The sequence below is a fragment of the Hirundo rustica genome, chromosome 10 (assembly GCF_015227805.2).
Source record: "Hirundo rustica isolate bHirRus1 chromosome 10, bHirRus1.pri.v3, whole genome shotgun sequence".
Lineage (NCBI taxonomy): Eukaryota > Metazoa > Chordata > Aves > Passeriformes > Hirundinidae > Hirundo > Hirundo rustica.
Window position 1 is genome coordinate 11,152,995 of NC_053459.1, and position 21,948 is coordinate 11,174,942.

Consider the following 21,948-nt stretch of genomic DNA (forward strand, 5'->3'; position numbering starts at 1 on the left):
CTTTCAATGGTGTTAAATCTATAAACACTTCTTATCTCCAGTGTCTGTGGAATACAAATCACCTGCAGCTTAAACTTCGTATTATTCGGAAATTAAAATGTTTAATCATTTTACATTTTGGAAGTTGACTTACACACAATCCTGAGAAAATTACAATAATATCAGAAATAAGCAAATGTATAAGAATAATTAACTACACATTTTTTAATCACAATTTATTTGTTTAAAAAATACAAAAGTAATTTATAGCTTCAAAAATAGACTTTTTACTCCCTTTTAGCTAATAATAATAGGATTTAAAAATGGCCTTGAAGATACTAACAGTACAGATTTTTACAAGTTAGATAGCACACTGGAGTTAGTTTTAATGTATCTGTGCTGGCCACACCAGATAAAATTGCTTTTGGTCTTTTAAAAATTTTTAAAAATTGAGCTACAAGCTAGCTACAAAGTATCAGCTACAAAAATCTTGGATTGTTTTAAAGGAGTGTTGAAAGCCTATTTGCTTTTTTAATTTCATCTTGATCTAGTGCACAAATAACGTGATCACAGCGCCCAGTGTCAACCAAAAGGTGGTAACAGGCTACTACCGAAACAACGTCTTTGTACGCGACTGAATTCCTCCCAACTCAGCCCCAACAATCATTTTGTTTCTTACCAATGCCTAGGGGAGTAAATGTGCCTTTTACTCTTCCTTGATGATTAACACACCCAAGACTTTAAAGATCTGAAGGGAGGTGAGCTGCTCAGTGGCAAACCCATCCCAGTTAAAACAGCCCATGTGCAGTGCATGGTAGGATCTGAGCAGCTGGGCCACCCAAAGGAGGTCACTGAAGGGACACAAATGCTGCAGCTGGACCACAGCTGCCACAGGGATGACGGGAAGGTTCATTACAGTATGGTAAGTAATCCAGCAGCAGGGGGGAACTGAAATACCACACAACTTACAATACACCATCACAAATTCCAGTTATGGTTTGTTACTGTCTGTTAACGTCAAGATGTTCTAAAATATGAATTAAACCGTCTTAATTCTTCTAACTTAATTCTTCTAAAATCAAAATGCCAATTTCTACCAGTGTGGTGAGTGTTTCATTGCTTGCAGCCATGCATCCAGAGCAGGTCTGTATTCCTCTGAATCCTTTTGGGGCTCAAACACTGCTTCTATTCGCCTTAGCTTCTTTAGTTGTTTTTTGTCAGTCCAAAATCCTATAAACAGAAAGTTCATTCTCCAGCTCAACTGCAAATATGTTATTTTTGAGTTGTTTTTATCTATTTCCAAGAGATCCAAAGCAGAAACACAGTGAGAAATAATGACAGCTTTTCTTTACTCTACCAACAACTCTCTCAGAGGGAAGCATATTTTTAATATTGTGAAAATCCTTTCCAATAGGATCCACTTGCTTGGAATCCTGACAACAGTGCATCTGCTTAACTGGGATGGTTTCCAAGGAACAGCTCTGGTACACTGAAGTTCCCTTAGGTTTCATCCACAAAGTACTCTTGGTTGTAGGTCCTTCTCAACGAAGAAGGGCCACAGAAACCAAGAGCGAGCTGCTTTCCTACTGTCTTAAAAAACTGTATAAATGGCAAGAAACAGCTGGTGTTACAGATTCCTATTAATATATGTTATTAAATCATTCTTGTCTGTCAAGGGTCTCAACTTTCTTGCATTTTTAGTTGCTGAATAAGTCTTACCCAAGTATATAGTTTTTACCTTCACTTGTGTTATTTACATATCAAAGCACTTCAACAAAAACACGTTTTGTAGGTGCATATTAAGCAAAACCATCAACAGTTTGTAGCTGGTTAACAATATGAAACAATTCTGTGTGAGAAGAGCTGGTTTTCCTGTTCATTTATTTTGACCCTCCGTTCCTGTGAAAGGCTCAAAGGATAACGGCTGTGCTCACAGGGCACAGGCCAGCTGCAGTGGCAGTGACAGTGCTGCAGGTGAGCACGGCGGCTCCCTGGCCACGTGCTCCATGCCCAGCCAGCATCACTCAGGCAGCACCAGTATGGGAATGGACATGGAGTGCCTGAGTCAAGGAAGAGGAGGCAGCAAAGACAGGATTCACCTTTCTTCTCTAGTAATATATCCTTCTGACTGTACTGTACAGAGAAATATAAACGCTATTTACCTTAGATTCCCACAAAAATAGCTAAAGTAATCATTTGGGGGGGTTTACAATTATTTGAAATTATGCCCTTTTTTTTGTCTGATCTCTTTTCTATTGGATTTATAACATGCATTATAAAGGGGGAAAATAAAATTTTTAATGTCTACATACCTGAAGCAAGGCCTGCTAGGAAAGCTGCACCAAGACTAGACATGTCCGCATTTGCAGGTTTTTCTATTTTCTTATTAATTAAATCTGATGTCATCTGCATGACAAAACTATTATTACTGACACCTCCATCAGCTCTACAGGGAGAAGAGAAGTAGTTAAAAAAATGTGTTGGAGTGCTTATTGCCAGCATTTCAGAAAACAGCGTTTGGTATTTCACGCTTATGCATAAATCTTCCTGTCAGTCATGCACAAATGCATTTCCACTTTATGGGTAAATTTAGGACAGAACAAGGTGCCAAAAAAAAGTAGAAAAATAAGTTTATAAACTCGGAGAGGAACGGTAGACAGATGGGGACACAGGACACTATCAAAAGCTCTGAAAGTTCTGTCTTTTAAAACTATACATCATCTTGGCTGAAACGTAAGGTTTTATAACAGAATCTTTACATAGTTACCACTACAATATGACAATAGTCAAAACCATTACACCAAACCAACCTTTTCATGTGTTCTCAGATCTGGAAAAGTACCTTTTTCCTTACTGACAAATCTTTGTATTAGTTAGCTAAAATGCCTTCACAGTTGCTTCTTTTTAAGAGGAAATTCAGAATGAGGCCTCCATCTGTCTATTTTCTTAACTTGAGACCAATTTAATGGAGGAAACTAAAACTTATCAGTGCTGATCTTTAATCATCTGAGATTTCAAAGTAATTACTCTTGCAAACAAAATAACTATAACAAAAAGCAATCTTTGAAATGTCCTAGATAGGTTCATTATGCTCTTGTACTCCAATACCGGCTATGTATGGAGCTGTTGCTCTATCAAACGTGGTGCAGAGAAGACATCTAGTGTTTATTGCTACAGAAAGTGTTGGGTAATAAAGCTCATCAGTTGTAGGACATGTGGATTAAAGCTGAGGGCTCTTTTCCTCTGCTTTCCTTGATGGTGTTTAGACAAGCATAGAGAAGTAATAGGAATCTATAGAGGACTAATGAAAGCAATGCCCAGAGACCAGGAAGGAAGGAATACAGGACAATAGCTAAAAAAGGAATGAATGAATTTATGGGATAAAAACAACAACAAAAAAACAAAGGTAACTGACAGATGCAAAAGATGTGTGGACATAAAGACGGTAGAGCACTTTCAACCTTACTGAGAACCCCACGGAGTGTGTCTCATTATGTTTTAACATTTAATCCACAAGCTGAATTGCTATTGATTTTATTGAAGTAATACAGACACTATATAAAACTGCAATTTTATATCCATGAATAAAAAATAACATGATCATGCAATTTAAAGTTTACAATTGTAATGTAAATAGAATCAGAATTCTAATGCTCCCTAGGCCGTATTTCTACACTTCCCACATTTTAAGAGTTTTTTAAGAGTTTGCACTTTTAATGTGACTTTTCAAATTCTGGATGCAATTTTTCTACATTAAAAAGCTTCCTAAGTAATCAAAGTTCTGGTACTTTTCATCTTTTCTGTAAACCCCTAACCCTGGCTGTTTCTTCATCTTTGCCTGCTCTCTCCCAATATGTGATGGAAAGCAGAAACTTTTACCTCCTCTCTCTTCTGTACTCTTGCTTTTTTCCACACTGAGAGTTCGATTTCTGTCTCCATGCCAGCCAGTCCATTGCTCCTCTGCAGAGGCACAGGAGGGATGGGAATGCTCTCCTCTGCTCCTGACTGCAGCGCCATGCTGACCCCTGGCTGCCCAAGGCAGCAATTTTGTTGCCGAGCTTTCTGAGCCTCAGAGGGCTGGAGCTTCTGACAACCGGCGTGCTCAAAGAAGGTCCCTACCAAAATGTGAGATGTGGTCTTCCAGCAATGTTTAATTCAGCTAAATGTTGTGCAAGCATATTCTAGGAATTACAAGTTACCTCACTAAATTTGATATGATTCTTCAAAGATTAAAGCAAAACCAATGTCTTAACAGCTGAATTGTAAAACTAACCTCGTTCTTTCCCTCAAAATAGAAACAAATAGAACCAGTTTTAACCAATGCCTTCAAAAAATTGTGTGTGAAAGACCCAACACAGAAAACGTCAGTATGAAAGACTGATGACAAAGGGTTAGAAAGACCTTTGTGGTAGGCATTGCTAAATGCACTTTAGCGCTACCTGAAAACATGGATATGCCTTCTTTTTAATTTTTGTTTTAATAATTAGAGCACTTCATGACTCCCCTACTAACAATCGCCAATGCCAATAGCTGTGGGTAGACTCTACTGCTGCTTAAGTTACATTAACATTTGACTTGGAAATCATCTATTTCTAAACAGCAGAATTTTTACAGAAAGACAAAATGCATAACACAGCTCAAACCTGTTTAAAATCAAACTCTTATATATCAAATTTAAAAGGTACAGGGAACTTACCGAATAGTTCGAAGAGGAATGTGCACCTTCTTCACAATGATATCATATAGCAGTTTGTTTCTTAAAAAAAATATTTAGTTGAATTAACCATTATATATTCCATAGAGTGTCTTCAGTATCTACATAATCAGAAAATAAATGCAAGGCAAGAAAAGCCTCAGTTCTGTTAGAACTGCTGCAATAGCTGAAATGTTTCAAGAATGCAGAAATGAAAAGCCCAGACCCACTGAAACTGGTATTTGGCTTTTGTCACTGTTACAAAGGCATAGCTATGGCTAAATCGTGGCCCATTCCACAGTAAGTCACTGTAGAAGGCTCACTTTTCCCACTGAACGTTACTGACAGGTTTCTAGTGATGCAACTGTTGATGTAGCAAGTGGCTTAGAGCAAGGAAAGTAGGCCAACAGGGCTAATTGGAGTTTATCCAGCTATTCTGTAAGGGCAATATCTGAGGCCTTCAAGTTTGACTTTTTCCTGAAACCATTTCATTTAATGGGAGAAAATCTAAACACAAAGGACATCTACTTTCTTCTAGTTATTTGTATGAGATGGATGAATTCTCAACATCCCTTAACATCCTTTTCAAGACACCCATATGTCAGTTCAGAAATTACTGCATCTCATGTTCAAGCTTACAGTGCAGAAGAAAAATGCATTAGTAACCAGTTGCAGCAGTTCAGAATGCTGCCCTCCTCCAGGTATCTTTTCTTTGCAGGAGATTTTTATGCCCAAAACAAAGCTGTTGACTACATGGAAGGAATCACATCAGTGCTCCCTAACTGGCCACAGTGCAGTGTGAGCCAGGCTCAATCCACAGCTCCTGCTTGAGGCATGCTGGGGCCTGGCAAAGCAGTGAGATACTGATGGGGTACCAGCAGTGACATCTTTAACCTTCACACATCTGGAAGCTGCTGTCCATTCACATCTTTTAAGATGTTTAGGAGGCCTGTTAGTTTGTTTTATAAAACACCAAAATGTCAAACTTTAAACAAAAGCTAATATAAAACTTTCAGCTTCACGGATGCTTTAAACACAGCTAGAGAGGACTATAGCTTCTGACAAAACACTGTCAGGAGAGGAAAGACAAACTTCAAACAGAAAACACATTTAAAACATGTAGAAAGTGACATTATTTAAGAATCTCTATATGGTTACTTAATGACAAAAACTCTGAACTAACAAATATACACACATTTATTTGTAAAGTTAAAAAAGGAAGCAGGTAAAACTCCTCTCCGGTGTAACTGTAGTGTATTGTACAAGTAAAAAAGTCCATGTATCCATTTAACACTGCTGCTCTAAATAAAAGCAACATAAGAAAATACAAGCCAGATAATTCAACAAGCAGTACCTGAAAGCTACAGATTCCAATATAGCTCGAACAAGATGGTTTCTGTTAGTGGAAGGTTTCAGCCCCATGAAAGAGGCACATAAATATGGGTCATTCCCAGAAACCTGCAGAAAAAGATGGCACCATGATTTCAGTGAATTGTATTTGTAGGCTTTTGTGAAAGGAGTTAAAGAGTAAGAAAAAAGTAACTTACGACAATAACAGGCAGCATAGTGAAAGAAGAAAATGGAAAACAATATGTAAGAGATACAGTGTTATTTTAGCTTACTCAATGAACAGTTTAAACTGCTTCTTTCAACAGCAAAACATTGAAGTGACTTCTTCCAATTCAGGCAAACTAAAAAATACCAATCCACATAACTTCCCTTTAAAATACATTTAAAGTGTACACTAAGTGTCTAGGACAGGGCACACTCATATTACTGATATTGCTGTTCTCTAACAAGATTTCACACACGCCCCGCTCCTGAATGCCTGGAAAAAAAAATGAATTGACTTTCAAAAGTAGTACTGAAAAGGACAATATTACTTTTTATTGATGTACACTACAGCCTGTTATCAGTGACACTGAGGGAAGCTGGGCTATCTGGAGAAGAAATTAAAGTCGTCTTTGCTTTGTTCCATTAGCACACAGAACTCAGACAAAGGTAAGGTAAAGATGTTAAGTTTCTTCATAAAAAAACACTAGTCCTGGGAATGATCAAACTGAGTATGGTTAACTCAAACTCTTAGCAACACACCAAGAGATGAGCTCGTATCTCTGAAGCCAAACTTCAGAGATAGAAGATAGAAGGCTATTATACTGAGTTTGATCAATCCCAGGAGAAGTGCTTAAGTATTATCTTTGCTTTCCATAACACCAGGACTTGCAATCTTGCTAATATTTACATACTTTTAAATATTCTGATGAATTATAACCTACACTTTGAAAAAAGGCAGAATAAAATGAATTATTTTAGAACAGTGATTAGAAGTACTGCCTCAATGAAAGCTCTGCACTTCATAGCAGAAAAGCTGTAACACTGGTTTGTGTCTCTGCAGACATTGCCTGTGTTACTGGGGGCAAATAATTTAGTTTATCTGTCATCACTACATTTCCTTTTTGGTAGGGTTTTTCTCAAGGGGAGGAATGGCATTTAACCATTCTGATATGACAAAGGCCTTAATGCATAATGATGAGCAACAGATAATAAGAACCTCAACGGTACAGAATAAATACAGTGATGAGATGTAAATTATTACCTTTAAAATGTAAAAATTCATTTAATTGAATTATTAGAATATATTATTGATTTTATTATTAATAAAAATTATACCTGCAAACCTGGAATGAAACAAACACCTTGAGAATCAGCAATACTCCGTGCCATTTCCGCCGTTTCATCTACATTGGTGAAAAGTTCTGTAAAAATACATAGGTTGTATGATGTTATTATTTCCTTCAATTTCATAATTTTGTCTCCCTAAGAGAAAAAAAAAAAATCTGAAGTCAAGACTACTCCTTCTGTAATATTTTCAAATTACATGTTCTAAGGGAAACAATCTCTTCTCTATTTCATGTCCGTCGGTCACATCAATAAACCCAAACTATTCAGATGAAGGCTAAACTCAAAAGGATCCTCTCCCCTGTCTGCTGTGCTGTAGCCTTTTAATCTTCAAGACAATGATAATGGCACCCTAAGTGTGCTAAAACTTTAGATTAATAGAATGTATCCTTTTCCCCACATTGTTACTGTCAGTCCAACCACATAGCAACTACAGAGAAAGTCCTTAAAACCCATTTTAGCAGCGCCCTTAGTGTCTTTACAAGTGACACAAGAAGTAATAGATCACCTCTTACAGCAATAATGCCTCTTGGATAGACACTGCTTTTATTCTCTGTCCAGCCAGGTGACTCCTTTCACAACTCTACAGAAATTCCTCTTCAGCTTGTTCTTCACCCACATGCAACTCCTGTACTAACATCCATCTTCCACAGTTGTAACTAATGATGTCCTTATGTGACCACATAATATGATTTTACAGAAGACTGGAGGTCTCCTGTACATGACAGCTATTGCTTTTTGTCTAAAAAAGTGAATTTTCCTATTAAAGGTAAATTAGTTCAATCTAGCTCAACTTACCTTTGAAAAGCCTGTCTTAGTGACTTATCAAGAGTTTCACTTTTCCTTTGTAACCTTTATGAATTTGTGGGAAAACTATGGATTCTACTGTGCTCAGACTAATAAACCTAAATCACTTTTTTTTCTTCTTGCTGTCTTTGCTATTACTGAATTATACATATAGTACCTCAACACCAGAAAATCAAAAATTAGGTAAGACTGACTTCATGCAGAAATTCTACATACTACTACTTCAAAATTCTTAGAAGTTATAAGATTCCACTAAAAGAAGTCCACTAAACTAAGTTTGCCTTGCTGCAGAAATTACTGCTTCCTAACTACCACTATTGTGTCTCATCTTCATCCATGTTGAGCCCCACCACCCTTATTGAGGCCGTTATCTCACCTTGTGTTTTGGCCCAATTCCGTCTGTAGAGCTAAAGTTTTTCCATTCTCTAAAACTGATAAAAATTTCTGAATTCTGCTTCTCTGCAACAATATTTTCAGAAAATAAAGGCCTTACGTTGTTACAGAGTTTAAAGCAGCTTGCCTTTTATTTATTCCATCTCTAAAACTTTTTTTTTCCTATGGTAGCAACTCTAGGTCATTACCATTTTACTACTGACTAGCTAGAAATCCTTTATACTTCTGCAGATACCAATGATACCCGTTTTAAGTACAGACAAATTCCATATGGATAATTACCCATTTTAATTATGGAATCTGAAGTAGCAAGCTTTTATGTGTAGCACTGACACTTGAGTCTGCGGCACTGAACTGTGTATTGAACGGAGTCATTTCCTCCAAAGCCTAGCGGCTGTTACTTTCTGTGATTAGTCAAATGCTGGATGAAGATGTGAGGAGCAATCTGAGTCATGCTTAACCCTTAGGGGCACATACCAGAGCACATACATGTACACATGCACCCAAAGCTGACAGCTGCAAGAAATGTGGAATTCTGTCACGAATTACACTTGAGGAAAATCCTTCCCAGAGAGTCCGAAGTTTGAGACACTAACCACTTCTTTCTTATCACTGTAAAAATGCACTAAATTTCTAAGTAAGCCAAGTAAATTTTGAAGTTCTAATCAGAACACCGAGAACAGTTGTCCTGTGAACAATCAGTGGGTTTGAACATCAGCTGCCACAGAGGTAGTATTTTGCAGGAGTATTTAGTCTATCATTAAACTGGAATGCAAAACCTTTCATTACAAAATAGTAACAACAGCCAAATGCGCTTTACTTCCATGTGAAGCGACATACTGTTACTTGCAAAGTTCTTCATGTTATTTTCATATAAATCAAACCTGTTATTAGTTATGAGATGTACAGCTCAAGACCTCTTGAAAGCAAGTGAGGGGTAAAATGTTTCAGGAAAATAGAAGCCTAGTTAGGCAGGACAGACTGAGGCAGAGACTGAAGAGGAGATGATTGTGCAAACCAAACTCCCAGCAGCAAACACACTCAGCAGAGCACCTACTAAAAGGACTGCATTTCTGCTGTCCAAAGCATGTAGACTACTTCCTTCAATTCTGTATAATAAAATCAAATCCAGGAACATAACTCTGAACCCATAAAATAGCTTCTTAAGCAGTTATATATTTCACCCTCTATAAAATTAAAGAACTTACCCATATCCTGAGCCCATTTTATGGCAGTGCCAATGTCAGATATAGAGCCTTCAGTTAAGTAAACAATTTCTTCCCCAATCTTCCAACCAATCAGTGGATAAAGACCTTCATTATTTTCCATGAAACAAAACACTCAGTTAAATTAAATGTTTCCAGAAAAACATATACAAATATTCCTCACAATAAACCCACCTAAAATATATATATAAACTTTATTAAATTCCTTTGTAGAATTCAAGCTAAAGAAGTCACTGATAGAGGTGAAATGTGTTGTTTAAAACTTTAGTGATGGGATTACAAGAGAACTGAGCAACAAGGTTGTTAGACCAAAGTTAACCTAAAAATCTGCTATCAAATTACAAAAAATCCCCACCTTTAAACTGAAGATCTACCTGTGCCTACTTTTATTTTTTATATATGAGATTATGCATACTTAAAAATTTATCACTGTTTTTTCTATTTAAGTCCATCCAACTTTCCCCAAGGGTTTCTAAAAAGCAAATGTTTTTCCCCAAAACATAAAGCATGAAGGCATGCCTCTCAATGGGAAACACAAAACTGAAACAGACATATACACACAAAAAAAGTAACACGAACTTAAGAGCACAGATCTTGCTCACAGAAGAGGATGAAAGTGATGTATTTTTAAATCCCTGTTTAATATGCAATGCTTCCTCACACAGAAAGCAAAAAAGAACACAAGTTTCACCTGCACTGCAGCTAGAGAAATGGCTTTTCACATCACTAGATGAGAACTCAAGTAGTCAGTGGTCACTGCAACAACTTCACCCAATCAAGCACAGCAGCTGCTGGAGTGAAGGAAGCACCCAGACTTTATGAAAGCCTGCTGAGGACTCAGAGGTCATGGGTAATGCAACAAAGGTAAACGAGTCCCAGTGCACCTTTACAGGGACCAGAAAACCATCAGGAGCATCTAGGGGTTCTCTCTGCCTTCTCAAAGTGACTTTACTGATGTATATGTTCCTCACACAATCATCTCCAGTTTGTTTGCCTGTGTCAAATGAGTTGTGTGGGAGTACCAGTGCAATTGCAGAAATCTGTTAGTGCTAGAGGCACTCTGGCATCAGCAGCACTGATTAAAGTCTGTATTTGTCTCCAGAAAGGGGAATGTAATATGTATAACTCCAGATCATCTGTGCAGGCGTCCCTTGAAATCATTATTTTCTACCAAAGGTAAAGCCACTAAGAAAAAAGCCCAAAACATTAATTGAACCACAGATCCTAAAGAAGAGCAGCTAATTAGGGACAGAGACACCCATCTATCACGTGACCTCCCTAAAGATGCTCACACCAGAGTCTCCAGCAGTGTAACTAATCCTGCCTCTAGGGAAAGGATCCCCATGACACTTGGCATGACCAGAGGTATTAAGAACCCTCAGACTACCTGAGGCAGCTTTTAAACCTATACAACATAATTCCATCACTGAATTGTGAGGCAGGCTGTTCTTGAAGGAACCACTTTATTTTTCTTTTTCTCAAACTGTTATATGTAGGAGATAAATGTAGACCAGAAACTAGAACAGCAGCTGATGAATAGCTTGGACAAGGATGCTGCAGGGATTCGTCTTTCAGTCTTAAATACATATGTCAGCTTTAAAGACTGAACACATTACATTTCATGCCCAGGGCACTGAGAAAGCCAGGCACTTAACTTGTTCCACTAACCATACCCCACAATAGCCAAAGAACATAGGGAAAGTGGTTTTAACATAAATAACAGCCTAAAGCAGTAGAAGTTTCACAGCATTGCCTGAGAAGATTTTAACTCCTATCAGAATACAACAGCTAAATTGAAAAACTTTACAGCATGTTTTTTGCTATTACATTTTAACAGACTACTAAAATATTAGGTATTAATACCTAAGTAAAAGTATAATAATAATGACAGCATTAATTAGCATAAAAAGCATTTGCATTCATAGGGAATTCAATGTCTCTGCTATTCAGTTCTGACACATCTCATATATTTGCCAAGGGTCCTTCAACACTTGAGCTGGTAAAGTTCTCTTTAGTATACTGCTGTCCTCCTTCCCAGCCCTATCCCATCTGGACCAGTAGACATCCTGAAATTAGTAACTCTTTAAAAATATGACAGAGAGAGACTGTGTAGTCAAATTTACTTCAGTATCATCTTCAGTGTTGATCTCTTGACAAATAGCTATCTCTGACAAATTAACAAGCTTGACAGACCACAGATGTTCAAAATGACAAAGTTTTAAACACTAGAAATACACTGGGGAGCCCATTTTAAAAGAAAACTAATAACTTCTAACCCTGCATTATCTCATTGCAGGTGCTTCAATGCATAAGGGCGCAAGGGGAGGAACTTGCAATGATTCACTACAACATTTTGATGTGAGAAGCCAGAGGACCAATCCCTTTTTTCTCCAATCCTGTACAATACTGCTATGAAGAACAGGTGAAGGAAGAAATAAATCAGGAGGGATGCAGGTGGCAGATATAATTACTAATGATGTTACTTAAGTTCTCATCCTGAGAAGCTCAGTTTAGGATAACCACAATTTACATTGCTAATTAAAACTTTCCAGACATCTCTTCTGAAAGAACTCCCAAGCTATTTTTCTACACTTATAGACAGAAGGAAAAGCCCAGCCCTGTTTTATTCTTTTGTGTATCTTCAGCATTAACAGCTATCAAGGCACAGCAAAAAGAATAAAATCCCCTAAAACCAAAACTTGTCTTACTTCCCCGTGATGCAAAGAGATGCTCTCCAGTATTCACATTCCAGAAACCACCTGTTCCCATTGTCAGTTTGACATCTCCTGGGTGAAAGCAGCATTCTCCAAACATAGCTGACTGCTGATCAGCTACCTGTCAATCCAACAAAAACCATGGGACAGGTTAGCTATGGGTTTGAAATAATCTCTGAAATAATGCTGGGTTTGAATATATCTCTGTAAACACTCTGGAGTTCTGAATACAAGTAACCACTCAGAAAGTGAGCATTCAGAGAGGACACATTTACAATTTTTTAAGTATTTGCAGGTCATTAAAACAGTTAGACTTATTAATGGCATCAAATTACACCAGGTTAAGACACAAGATAAATGTCTGTAGTGCTGCTTGCAACACTGAAAAACATTATGGAAACAAAAGTGTTTTGTGGTTTAATATTTAACAAGGATAAACGGTGCATTTACAATCCCAGGGAGCAGAACAGAGTAGCTTGGCCTGGATTCCTTTTTCTCCAAATAGAAAGTTGGAAGTTTTGAGGTCTTGCCTTTCTTTTTCATTGATACCCCTCCTGTACCAAATTATTCCATGCTCCATTTTTCAACAACTATAGTGGTTATTAACTGTATTTACTTACATATTTTCTTATGTTTTAGTCTAGGTGAAACAGTAAGTTTACTGATAGTTTTAGTCCACAGTACTTTAAAACAAGACAAATTCATGATAGCTAGGGGACAGTTTTTTCATTTAGCTCAATTCAAGCAGATTTTGCTCCAAATCATCACTTTAGGTTTCATTATCCAAATTCAAGTTAAGGCAAGGCAGAATGGACTCTTGCATAACTTTATACAGAACAATTGATTTTAAGCCAGGCACACACATTACTAGAGCTTAGAGTCCTACACTCAGTACTGAATCATTTGGTCACACAACCTTAATGGACGTCAGCCTCTAGAAATCTCTTCTTGTTCCTTTCTTTTCCTTCCCCCTAAAGTTGTAGACTGGGTTTTTGGAGAAAAATTCAACAATCAATTCTATTGTAGTTAAGTCACAGAGAATGAATAGAGAATACTAATGAAAGAAGCAGGTATTAAATCATAGCCAAATAAATCGAGAATAATCACACAGATTTAAGAAATTATTTTCACTTACCACTGCCATTATTGGAATAGGTATTCCAAATATTTCAGAGTCAGTTGATCCAAAGTTGAAGCTTAAAACAAATCACATTAAAATGATCTTTTTGTTAAAATGAAATCTAGGTACATACAGCCTGGGTCTGGATCACACATAAAAGGTAATGCTACTGATTTATTTTAAAGAAAACATTAAAACTATCACTTTAAGAAACACAGTAAAAAAGGTTTTGGACTTCTTTTACTTTTATATAAGCTATAACTGCATATAATTTTTTTTATTTTGTATCCGTATTATTTGGCCTAGGCAGAATATTTCTAAATTAATCGTAATTAATTTAACAGTTATCATATTCTTTTAGTTATGCCTTCATAGTTACCTTGTGTCTTTCACTGGTGGATAAATAGACATTGGAATAGAAAGTAGGTTACACAAAGTGGGATTCCAACATTTCTGAAATTAAATGGAAAAAGTAAGAACATCACCAACCCTCTGAGAAGCACAATAAATAGCAACAACATTCTTTGTGAACAGCACATACCGTAAAGGGTTCAAAAATGCCTGTAGAACTGGCATTTGAGTAATCTGTAGCATACACAGAACCTAGCATGAAAAGAAATAGAACTAAGTAAGATTTTTAGACATCCAAATACTTAAGAGTTTTCTTTGAACATCTCACTGGCTCCCATGAAGTATAAATCAAGTGTGTATGAGCAAAATCGATGATACAATGAGCAGAGAGATCTTACCTGCTGCTCATTTTAATGTGCACACATTAATTACCCTATTTCCTCTCACAAACCTGTCTAGAACAGCCAACAGCACCACACCAACTGCATCACAATCATCATCTGACTCCTCAGGATAGAAACTTGTGATTCTTCCACATTTGTAACAATTCCCGGTTCTTTTGCTTTCACAGGTACTTTTCTTCAATTAACATCAATTAGCTCTTTAGTCCTCTTTAAATCTTATACTCTTAGAAGGCTGATTAAACTGAATAAATATTTCCCTTCCAGGCAGGCCCAAAGAATAATTAATTTGTAAGTTTTCTGTAACAGTAAATGCATTATAATTTTTATTGACTATACAAAGGCACAAATTGCAAAAAAAGGTATCTGAAGTCTAGGATATAGAAATGACAAGTAATGAACACAATATCTTAGATTCCAGTGTGTTTTACTGATATTTAAGAGGAACTGCAGTGTTCACCTTTAGTTAATCTATACAGTAACCACGTGTCAACTGTTCCAAAGCAGCAGTTGTTTTTTCTGGCAGCTTCTTCAGCCTGGGGAGAAAAATATAGATTAAAAAAAAGTATTTACAACTGGGTACAATAAGAGAAGTGTATTTATTGATTTCTTTTATTATTTTCTTCATGATTAATCAGAATGTCCTCAGAAAATAAGTCTCTGATTGTAAACTTTTCTTCTAAAAAGGCTGAGTTAGCTATTTAACTAATATTATCCTACAGGTTCATGCTCCTAACAGAAAATAAGAACACTTTCTTGCAGCTGTTGCTAAATAAAGAAAAGCAATTGATCTTCTACTGTACAGGCATCACAGCCTTATGAAAAGAAACTTACAGTCACAATTATAACAGTGGTGAAAGAGTGGTGGATAAAGTAAACAAGGTCTTGCACGGTGAGTATTACAGCAATGAATATAGCAACACATAGCTCAGGGCTCATTAGTGCACTCGATTAATTCAGCACAATTTATTCCATGTGCATTTTCCAACTCACAAAAATGGAAAATGAATTGTGCAGTATGGTATTATTAGTGAAACTGCAAAACACTGGAACAATGAAGAGTGGAAAGGTAAGAGATCCCATTGAAAATAAATAAAATCATCATGCAAAACCTGAGTGCAAACAGCTTTAGAACAAAGTATAATCACTAACCGTATAAACATATCAAGTGAAATAAGATGATTTTCTTATGTTGGTTATGTATGAAGAAAGCTTTTTACTACTACACATTTCCAGAATGAGAGAAAAAATTCGTACGAATGTAAGTCACTATTTAGGTAGACGGGCTTTGAACATTAGCACAGAACAAATTCTTACTGGTTTATCTGAGAAGAACAAGTAAGACAAAACTGAAAAAATTATAGCCAGTAGTCACAGAGTCATGGAATGGCCTGGACTGAAAGGGACCTTAAAGAGTTCCAACTCCACAGCCACGAGCAGGAACACCTTCCACTAAACCAGGTCACTCAAAGCCGCACCCAGCCTGGCCCTGAACACCTCCAAGTCACAAAGACATCTTAATGACTTAAGAAACCTATTGTTTTTCCCTTTCCAGCTTACCTCATGTATGTTTTTAAAAATCCATGACAACTTCATAGAAGTCTGATGTGTTGAAAAAGTAAGGAAACTGGGTGCCAAATATCGATCGCTCCCAGTCAAGAAATGAAGCACTGTAAAAATAACATGGATTACCTGTTTCAAAAGAAAACAGTTACTTAATTTTAATCTTGCCCTTTAAAGGTTGCCGATCAATTACCTTTAAAGAATGACAACACAGATGAAAGCTGCTGACACGAGATTAGATTCAGAAAGCTACATCTCCTTTAGAGGATCCTTCCGTAGGATTACGTAAGGACCTTTATATCAACAGCCAGCCTTCCTGCAACACACAGCACAGGAAAGAGCAGCTGCTCTAAGTAAGGCTGCTTTAGCACATTCTGCTGGAGTACTGAGAGCCACTGCTCTGCACTGCCAACACTGGCCACCTCTGTGAGCACAATGCATGATGTGCCTGACAGCATTACATACTGCTATTCCAGTGCAAGTTCTCTTACAGCTGACAGACTCACTCATGTCTTAATAGATTTACCAAAATTTAATCATTAACCAAGTTTTCACAAAAGAAGCAACTGGCAAACCCAAGAATTTAATTTCTTATTGTGACTGTGCTGGTTAGTTTCTACTTGGAGGAAAAGTAACTTCTGTTTTTGCACTTAGAGCAACTCTTTCTCTTCTAAAGGTATGAAGCACAAGCCACAAACAACATAAAATGTACTCCCTATAGATAACCTGAGCAGAGGGAACATGAAAAAAAGAAGCCAAGAAATCAAAAGCCCAAACCACTTCCAACCCAGACCTACCTACACCAAAAATCTATGCTGTAGTGGCGTTAATATACAACATTTTAATATAACAGACCAAAAAGTAACAAAATGAGCCTTAGACCTACAGCTTTTTCTATAATAATTACTTTAGGCTACCAGACTTTTTTCTTGGTACTACCTTCCATCTAATATTGCTCAGTTAAATGTTTTTAAGCCATGGCACATCATACCACCATGCGAACAGGACACTTGCAGTATTCCATATATTGCCCTTACTTGTCATAAAAGTTAAACAGCTCGAATATACCCAAGCAGTATCTGGATTAGCGCAGTTTTACCTTCAGCAGAAGGGACTTATTCCAGGAATTCACAAGTTCAGCACTTCTTAAGTCTTGCCAGCTTATGAAATTATGAAAGGGTTTCCCTGTCTTCCTGAAAAACAGTATTTGAATGTTTAAAGCTAGAGAACAGAAATTGCCCAAAATATTCAAGATTATTCACCATTTCCAGTCAGGAAAATAAACACTAAATCAGTTCCTACAATAACTGCAAATCCTCCTGGTGGATTTAAGGAATTACTAAATCAGCACACAGACATTTGGAGTGTCAGACTTGTCATTAAAAACACGTATGTATTCATCTCTTTCAATGTACAAAGAACAAAAAGGCCACACACAGGGTCTGTTCTGAATTACCCTAAGGTGTGGCTGTGCAAACACAAGAGAACATGTTTTTACTTCTGAGTTCAACGCTTCTACAGCCTGCTTCCATCCAGTCAGTGAATACAAATGAATACCAATTCATTTTAAAGAACACACAACATACATACTTGTGCCATGTAATGAAAGTTGCCCTCTGGGTGGAGATGCCAAGACCAGCAATTTGCCTCATGTGAAGTCCTGCAGCTGAAAACCAGAAATAAATGACAATCACAAAAAAAGCATTTATTTGCAGAAACAAACAAAAATGTAATTTCTTCAATATAACTATAAAGCCTATGGAATACTTAGGAAAACACTTGTTTATGAGAATGTAAATATCTACAGATTGTTCAACTAAGTGCTTAGAGCAGTGAAATATTAGAGATCTCTGAGTCAGACAATTGGTTCTAAAGCGGATAAATTATGTATTTTCCAAAAGCAGTTGGGGCACACTGACCCCTTCCACCCTCTGAAAGGCCTGTTGATACTTAATATGAACAATCCCAGAGACAGGCAGGCAGATTACGTATGCCCACGTAATCAATTAAAATGTGTATTTCACATGGATGAATGTGAATGAAAGCACCAACAAAAGTACCTGTACAGACCTAGGGAAAGAATTTCTATAAAGAAACAAAACTAGATCGATCTTGCAGGCAGTAAATAGATACATGTGAATATGCCATGACTTTTTGCATCACTTTGATAATGACATGTCTCACTTTAAATATTTCTTAAGCAATGTTTCAAAATTCCTAAGAATGAATTTGCTTAAACCAGGTACCACTGATTGCAACAAAGTATACTTTAAAGTCACAAGTACAAATATTGGATACGCACCAATTTTGTTGTTAAACCTTACCTACAAATAACTGTTACAGAACATTTTTTCTAATATAAGTGTAAATAATTAAATATGTCCACGGCTATTTTCAAACCAACTCTGGTCAGCTCGCTAACTACCTCCAGCCATACAGAAGCAAAATTACATGAAGAAAATACACACTAAAAATTTTCCACTTAAATGACAGACTACCCACCCTGTCCTAAGTACTGCTACTCCAAAGAGCTTTCAATCCAGCTCCTTGAACAAATCACAGGTTAAGCAGGTCTTGCCCATACACGTTCTCACATTAATTTTCACGTGCAAAGTTGCTCATTGGTGTGACACGTCCTGCAAACTCTACACCCAGCACACCCTCAGTGACAACTACAGAAGGGATTTCACAGAGAAAGGGCACATCCTTCCAAGTTCTGCACCTCCCCTTACCCTGGGTCCTTGCATTCTTGCCGGCAGTGCTATCAATTCCTCAATCAGCTGAAGTTTAAACCAGTGCTTTCGCAAGGCCACCTGCTCCACTTGCCTGCACAAGTGCTGCTAGCAGGAGTGTACAGGAGGAGGAGCTGGGAGTGGCTGGCCTGAGAACAGCACGATTTCTTTTTCAAGCAAAGCCATCCAAGCACTTCCACAGCTCACTAAGGACTACTGGCATGTGTTACTCCTTCCCATCCCCACAATCTGCACAGCCCCACCACTTTCCCTGTGTCAGCTATCATGTTCTGCAGACACCCACGTAAGTGGAGCTAACTTCCATTACAGACAAAAACAAACCTAAAGACAAACATGGATGTCTTTCAGTTGAGCTGTTGTTTGGATGCAGTGCACAGTAAGGGACAGAGCTGCGACGGTGCAATCAGACCTTTAGGCAGTACTGAACTACAGCAGCTCATCCACACACATGGATGGATTCCTGTGCACGGAATCCCAGGTTTAGCTCTGCAAGCCCTGCAAACCCAAGTGTCACTGTGCTCCTTCTGCTTCCAGACAGTCACTCCTGCCCCTGCTACCACACCCTCTCTTGCGTCAGCACAAACATTGGTGAAGTTCTGCTGGCATAAACAACCGGCCAGTGATTTGACTCAGGAAGCTGCCTTAGACTAGAAACAACTCAGAAAAAAGGGGTGGCACTGCTGCTTTTGACAGCACAGTGAGTTATGCTTACTTACACACCCACTTAAAAATGACTTGCCAAAAATGTGTGCAGCTTGGCCACAAGGAAATCTTCCTTTTTTAAAACTAGCTGAAAAGTCTTGCTTCCTGATTTGTCTCACAGAATGGAAATGAAGGAAGACTGTAAGGTGTTTTGAGGGTTGAGGTGGCATTGCTGTTCTTGTGACCAAATGATTGTGGCTGCTGACAAAACAAACCAAGAGCCCAAAATAATCAACCTCAGCTTACACCTGGTGATATTTACTTTCCCTGTTCCTTAGGCAGCCTTCCAAAGCAAGAGACAAGCACGAGCTTGAAGGCAGAGCAACACTGGAGACCAAGCAAGAGGGCTGAACAGGAGGAACTGAATGAATTGAATGAAAGAGTGCAATGGCTAAGCAGGCTGCGGCACTATGGGAAGGCAAGCTGGGGTCCAGTTGACAAGTTCACAGCACCAACATGGCACAGAAGGTGATCCAGGATGGACAGCAGAACACTGGAGGTGGATTAATATGAAAGCTGTGAGAGTTGTGGAGAGTAAGAACTAGGTTAGAATAGCATCCAGAAAAGTGGGGTGAAAAACCCATCAGAGGTTTGTCAGAAAAGGGAGCTGTATGCATTTAGTGTGTAGAGTACTAGGAATTTTTAGGCTAAAGTACAAATAGAAAAGAACAGTAATACAGGAATAGAACAGTAAGAACCACTTAAAAGTTTGAATGGGAAAAGCAGGAATATCAGGTTGCAATCGAGCGAGCACAGCTCTGCAGCTCCTGCATTCATTCTCTCGCACATACAAAGTGGCGCTAGAACAACGGGGCACTGGAAGGGGAACAAGCCTGCTCTCTGTTCCTGCACACAGGCATGTGGAGGAACAGACACTGGGGAAGGATGCATACACAAAGAGCTGGAGCAACAAAGTGCTGGCGCTGATGCGTAAATCAAGCACTCACATTGCTTCTGCTTCAATCCTAATCTAGGCCCAGTGAAAGGGAAAAGGTAATTGAAGTGCCCTATTTTATGTAATGATTGAATAGGCCTTAAAGCATGTTGTAGACCTGTGCCCACGTTTTCAGTACTAGCTAAAAATAGTTTTATTATCCAAGTAACTTCACTGATTTTGATAGATAAATAATTTCTCAAAGTTTAAGCCCTTACCTTGTACAGTCTCTTTTATTACACCAATAAATTGACTCCATAGCACTTCAGGATCTAATTCAACCCATCCAGGACGAGGATAAAGCGATTCTACCTGCTCAGGAAACATAAAATAGCCTTATTATGATCCCTAGTTTACAGAAACCAGCAAATACACTTGGATTTGGGTTGTATTGTTTTCTTCATTTTGTGAATCTCCTGTAAGAGTAGAAACAACAGTGTAACTTTTAAAACATGGTTCAACATGGTTGTGTGATCACTGTTTATTTCTCGGGGAAAAAAAAAGAAGCTCAAACCCCTTGAAATAAACAAGTCCAAACCTCATGGAATAAAGGAACCCGTAAAACCCCTTTCAGAGCTGCAAACAGGAAAGCAGGTGTTTAATTCAGACGTCGATGCCTCTGAGTTTCGCAGCGGCAGCACAGCAGGCCAGGGATCACCTGCCAGACGAGCTTCCAGAGACAGGCAGGGTCAGCTCCTCCGAGAGCAGCCTCTTCCATCTCCGAAATCCATCAGTCTTTTACACTTCTCCTCGCTGCGAGCTTTTCATTGCAACAGGTAACAGTAAAAAAAGTTAATTCCGGAGATTGCCTTGATCCTAAAATCACGAGCCGTATGAACCCAAAGCACCCTGAGTTTCATGTTATAAAGTTGACACTTTTTCACACGGCGCTGTTACATGACGGGACACGTGTAAACAAACACAAGTCCTACCCTAATCTCAGCTACGCCCTACTAACAAAAGTGGGTTTGTTCAGACAGAGATTAGTCGACAAGCGACCGAAGGTAAGGTAACTAAGGTAACGGGGAAAGGTAAGGTAAAGGGGGTGAGCGCTACGGCGGCCCCGGGGGGCTCGGGGGCTGTGGGTTTCCTTCCACCCTCGGAGGCGGAGCCGCTCCCGTCCGCCCGGGCTCAGGGGATGCCCGCGCACCGGGACCAGCCGAGCCCGGGCGGGCAATCCCCGCAGGCTGGAACCGCTCGGAGCAGAGCGAACGCGTTCGGCCCCGGCCGGCTCCCGAGACAGGTGCTGCCCCCCAGCTGCTCTCGCCGCTCGGCCCGGCTCCGGACCTCCCCCGTAACCCGCCCGCACTCACCTTCCTGTAGCCGGAGCCCCTGACGGCGGCCGCCCGGTCGTAGACGTGGCACTTCACCACCGTGCTGCCCACGTCCACCCCCAGCACGTACTGCGCCGGGGCGGCCCCGCCGTCGGGCTGCCCGCACGGCATCGCCCGGCGCGGCGCGGCGCGGAGCGCGGACTGAGCTGAGGGCGGCCGCGCCCGCCTCAGCCCGCCGGGGGCGGGGCTCCCGCGCACACGGGCAGCAGCGGGGCCGCCGCGCGGGCAGGGGGCGCACACGCGGCCCGCGAGCGGCGCGGCCCCGGCAGCCCGCCGACGCTGCCGGAGGGCGAGAGCGG

General features: G+C 39.2%; 1 protein-coding gene across 1 annotated transcript; it reads right to left on the minus strand.

Annotated features, from left to right (window-relative positions):
• Window positions 1-228: 228 nt before the first annotated feature.
• Window positions 229-21,760, minus strand: GK5 (glycerol kinase 5). The gene is made up of 16 exons (XM_040074727.2): window positions 21,629-21,760; window positions 20,534-20,627; window positions 17,517-17,592; window positions 17,026-17,119; window positions 15,924-16,055; window positions 14,824-14,899; window positions 14,153-14,214; window positions 13,991-14,064; window positions 13,627-13,687; window positions 12,486-12,612; window positions 9,760-9,864; window positions 7,343-7,428; window positions 6,027-6,130; window positions 4,676-4,735; window positions 2,292-2,425; window positions 229-1,209 (listed from the first exon to the last, which is right to left on the minus strand). Exons 1-16 carry the CDS (start codon window positions 21,758-21,760, stop codon window positions 1,073-1,075), a joined length of 1,554 nt encoding a protein of 517 aa, XP_039930661.1. The 3' UTR covers window positions 229-1,072.
• Window positions 21,761-21,948: the final 188 nt, after the last annotated feature.

Coding starts and splice junctions, on each gene's coding strand:
- GK5 (XM_040074727.2), bottom strand. CDS start 21,760: ATGCCGTGCGGGCAGCCCGACGGCGGGGCCGCCCCGGCGCAGTACGTG. Junction 4,736..6,026: donor TTGGAATCTGTAGCTTTCAG/GTACTGCTTGTT, acceptor ATTTTTTTTAAG/AAACAAACTGCTATATGATA. Junction 1,210..2,291: donor CCTAGCAGGCCTTGCTTCAG/GTATGTAGACAT, acceptor TTCTGTTTATAG/GATTTTGGACTGACAAAAAA.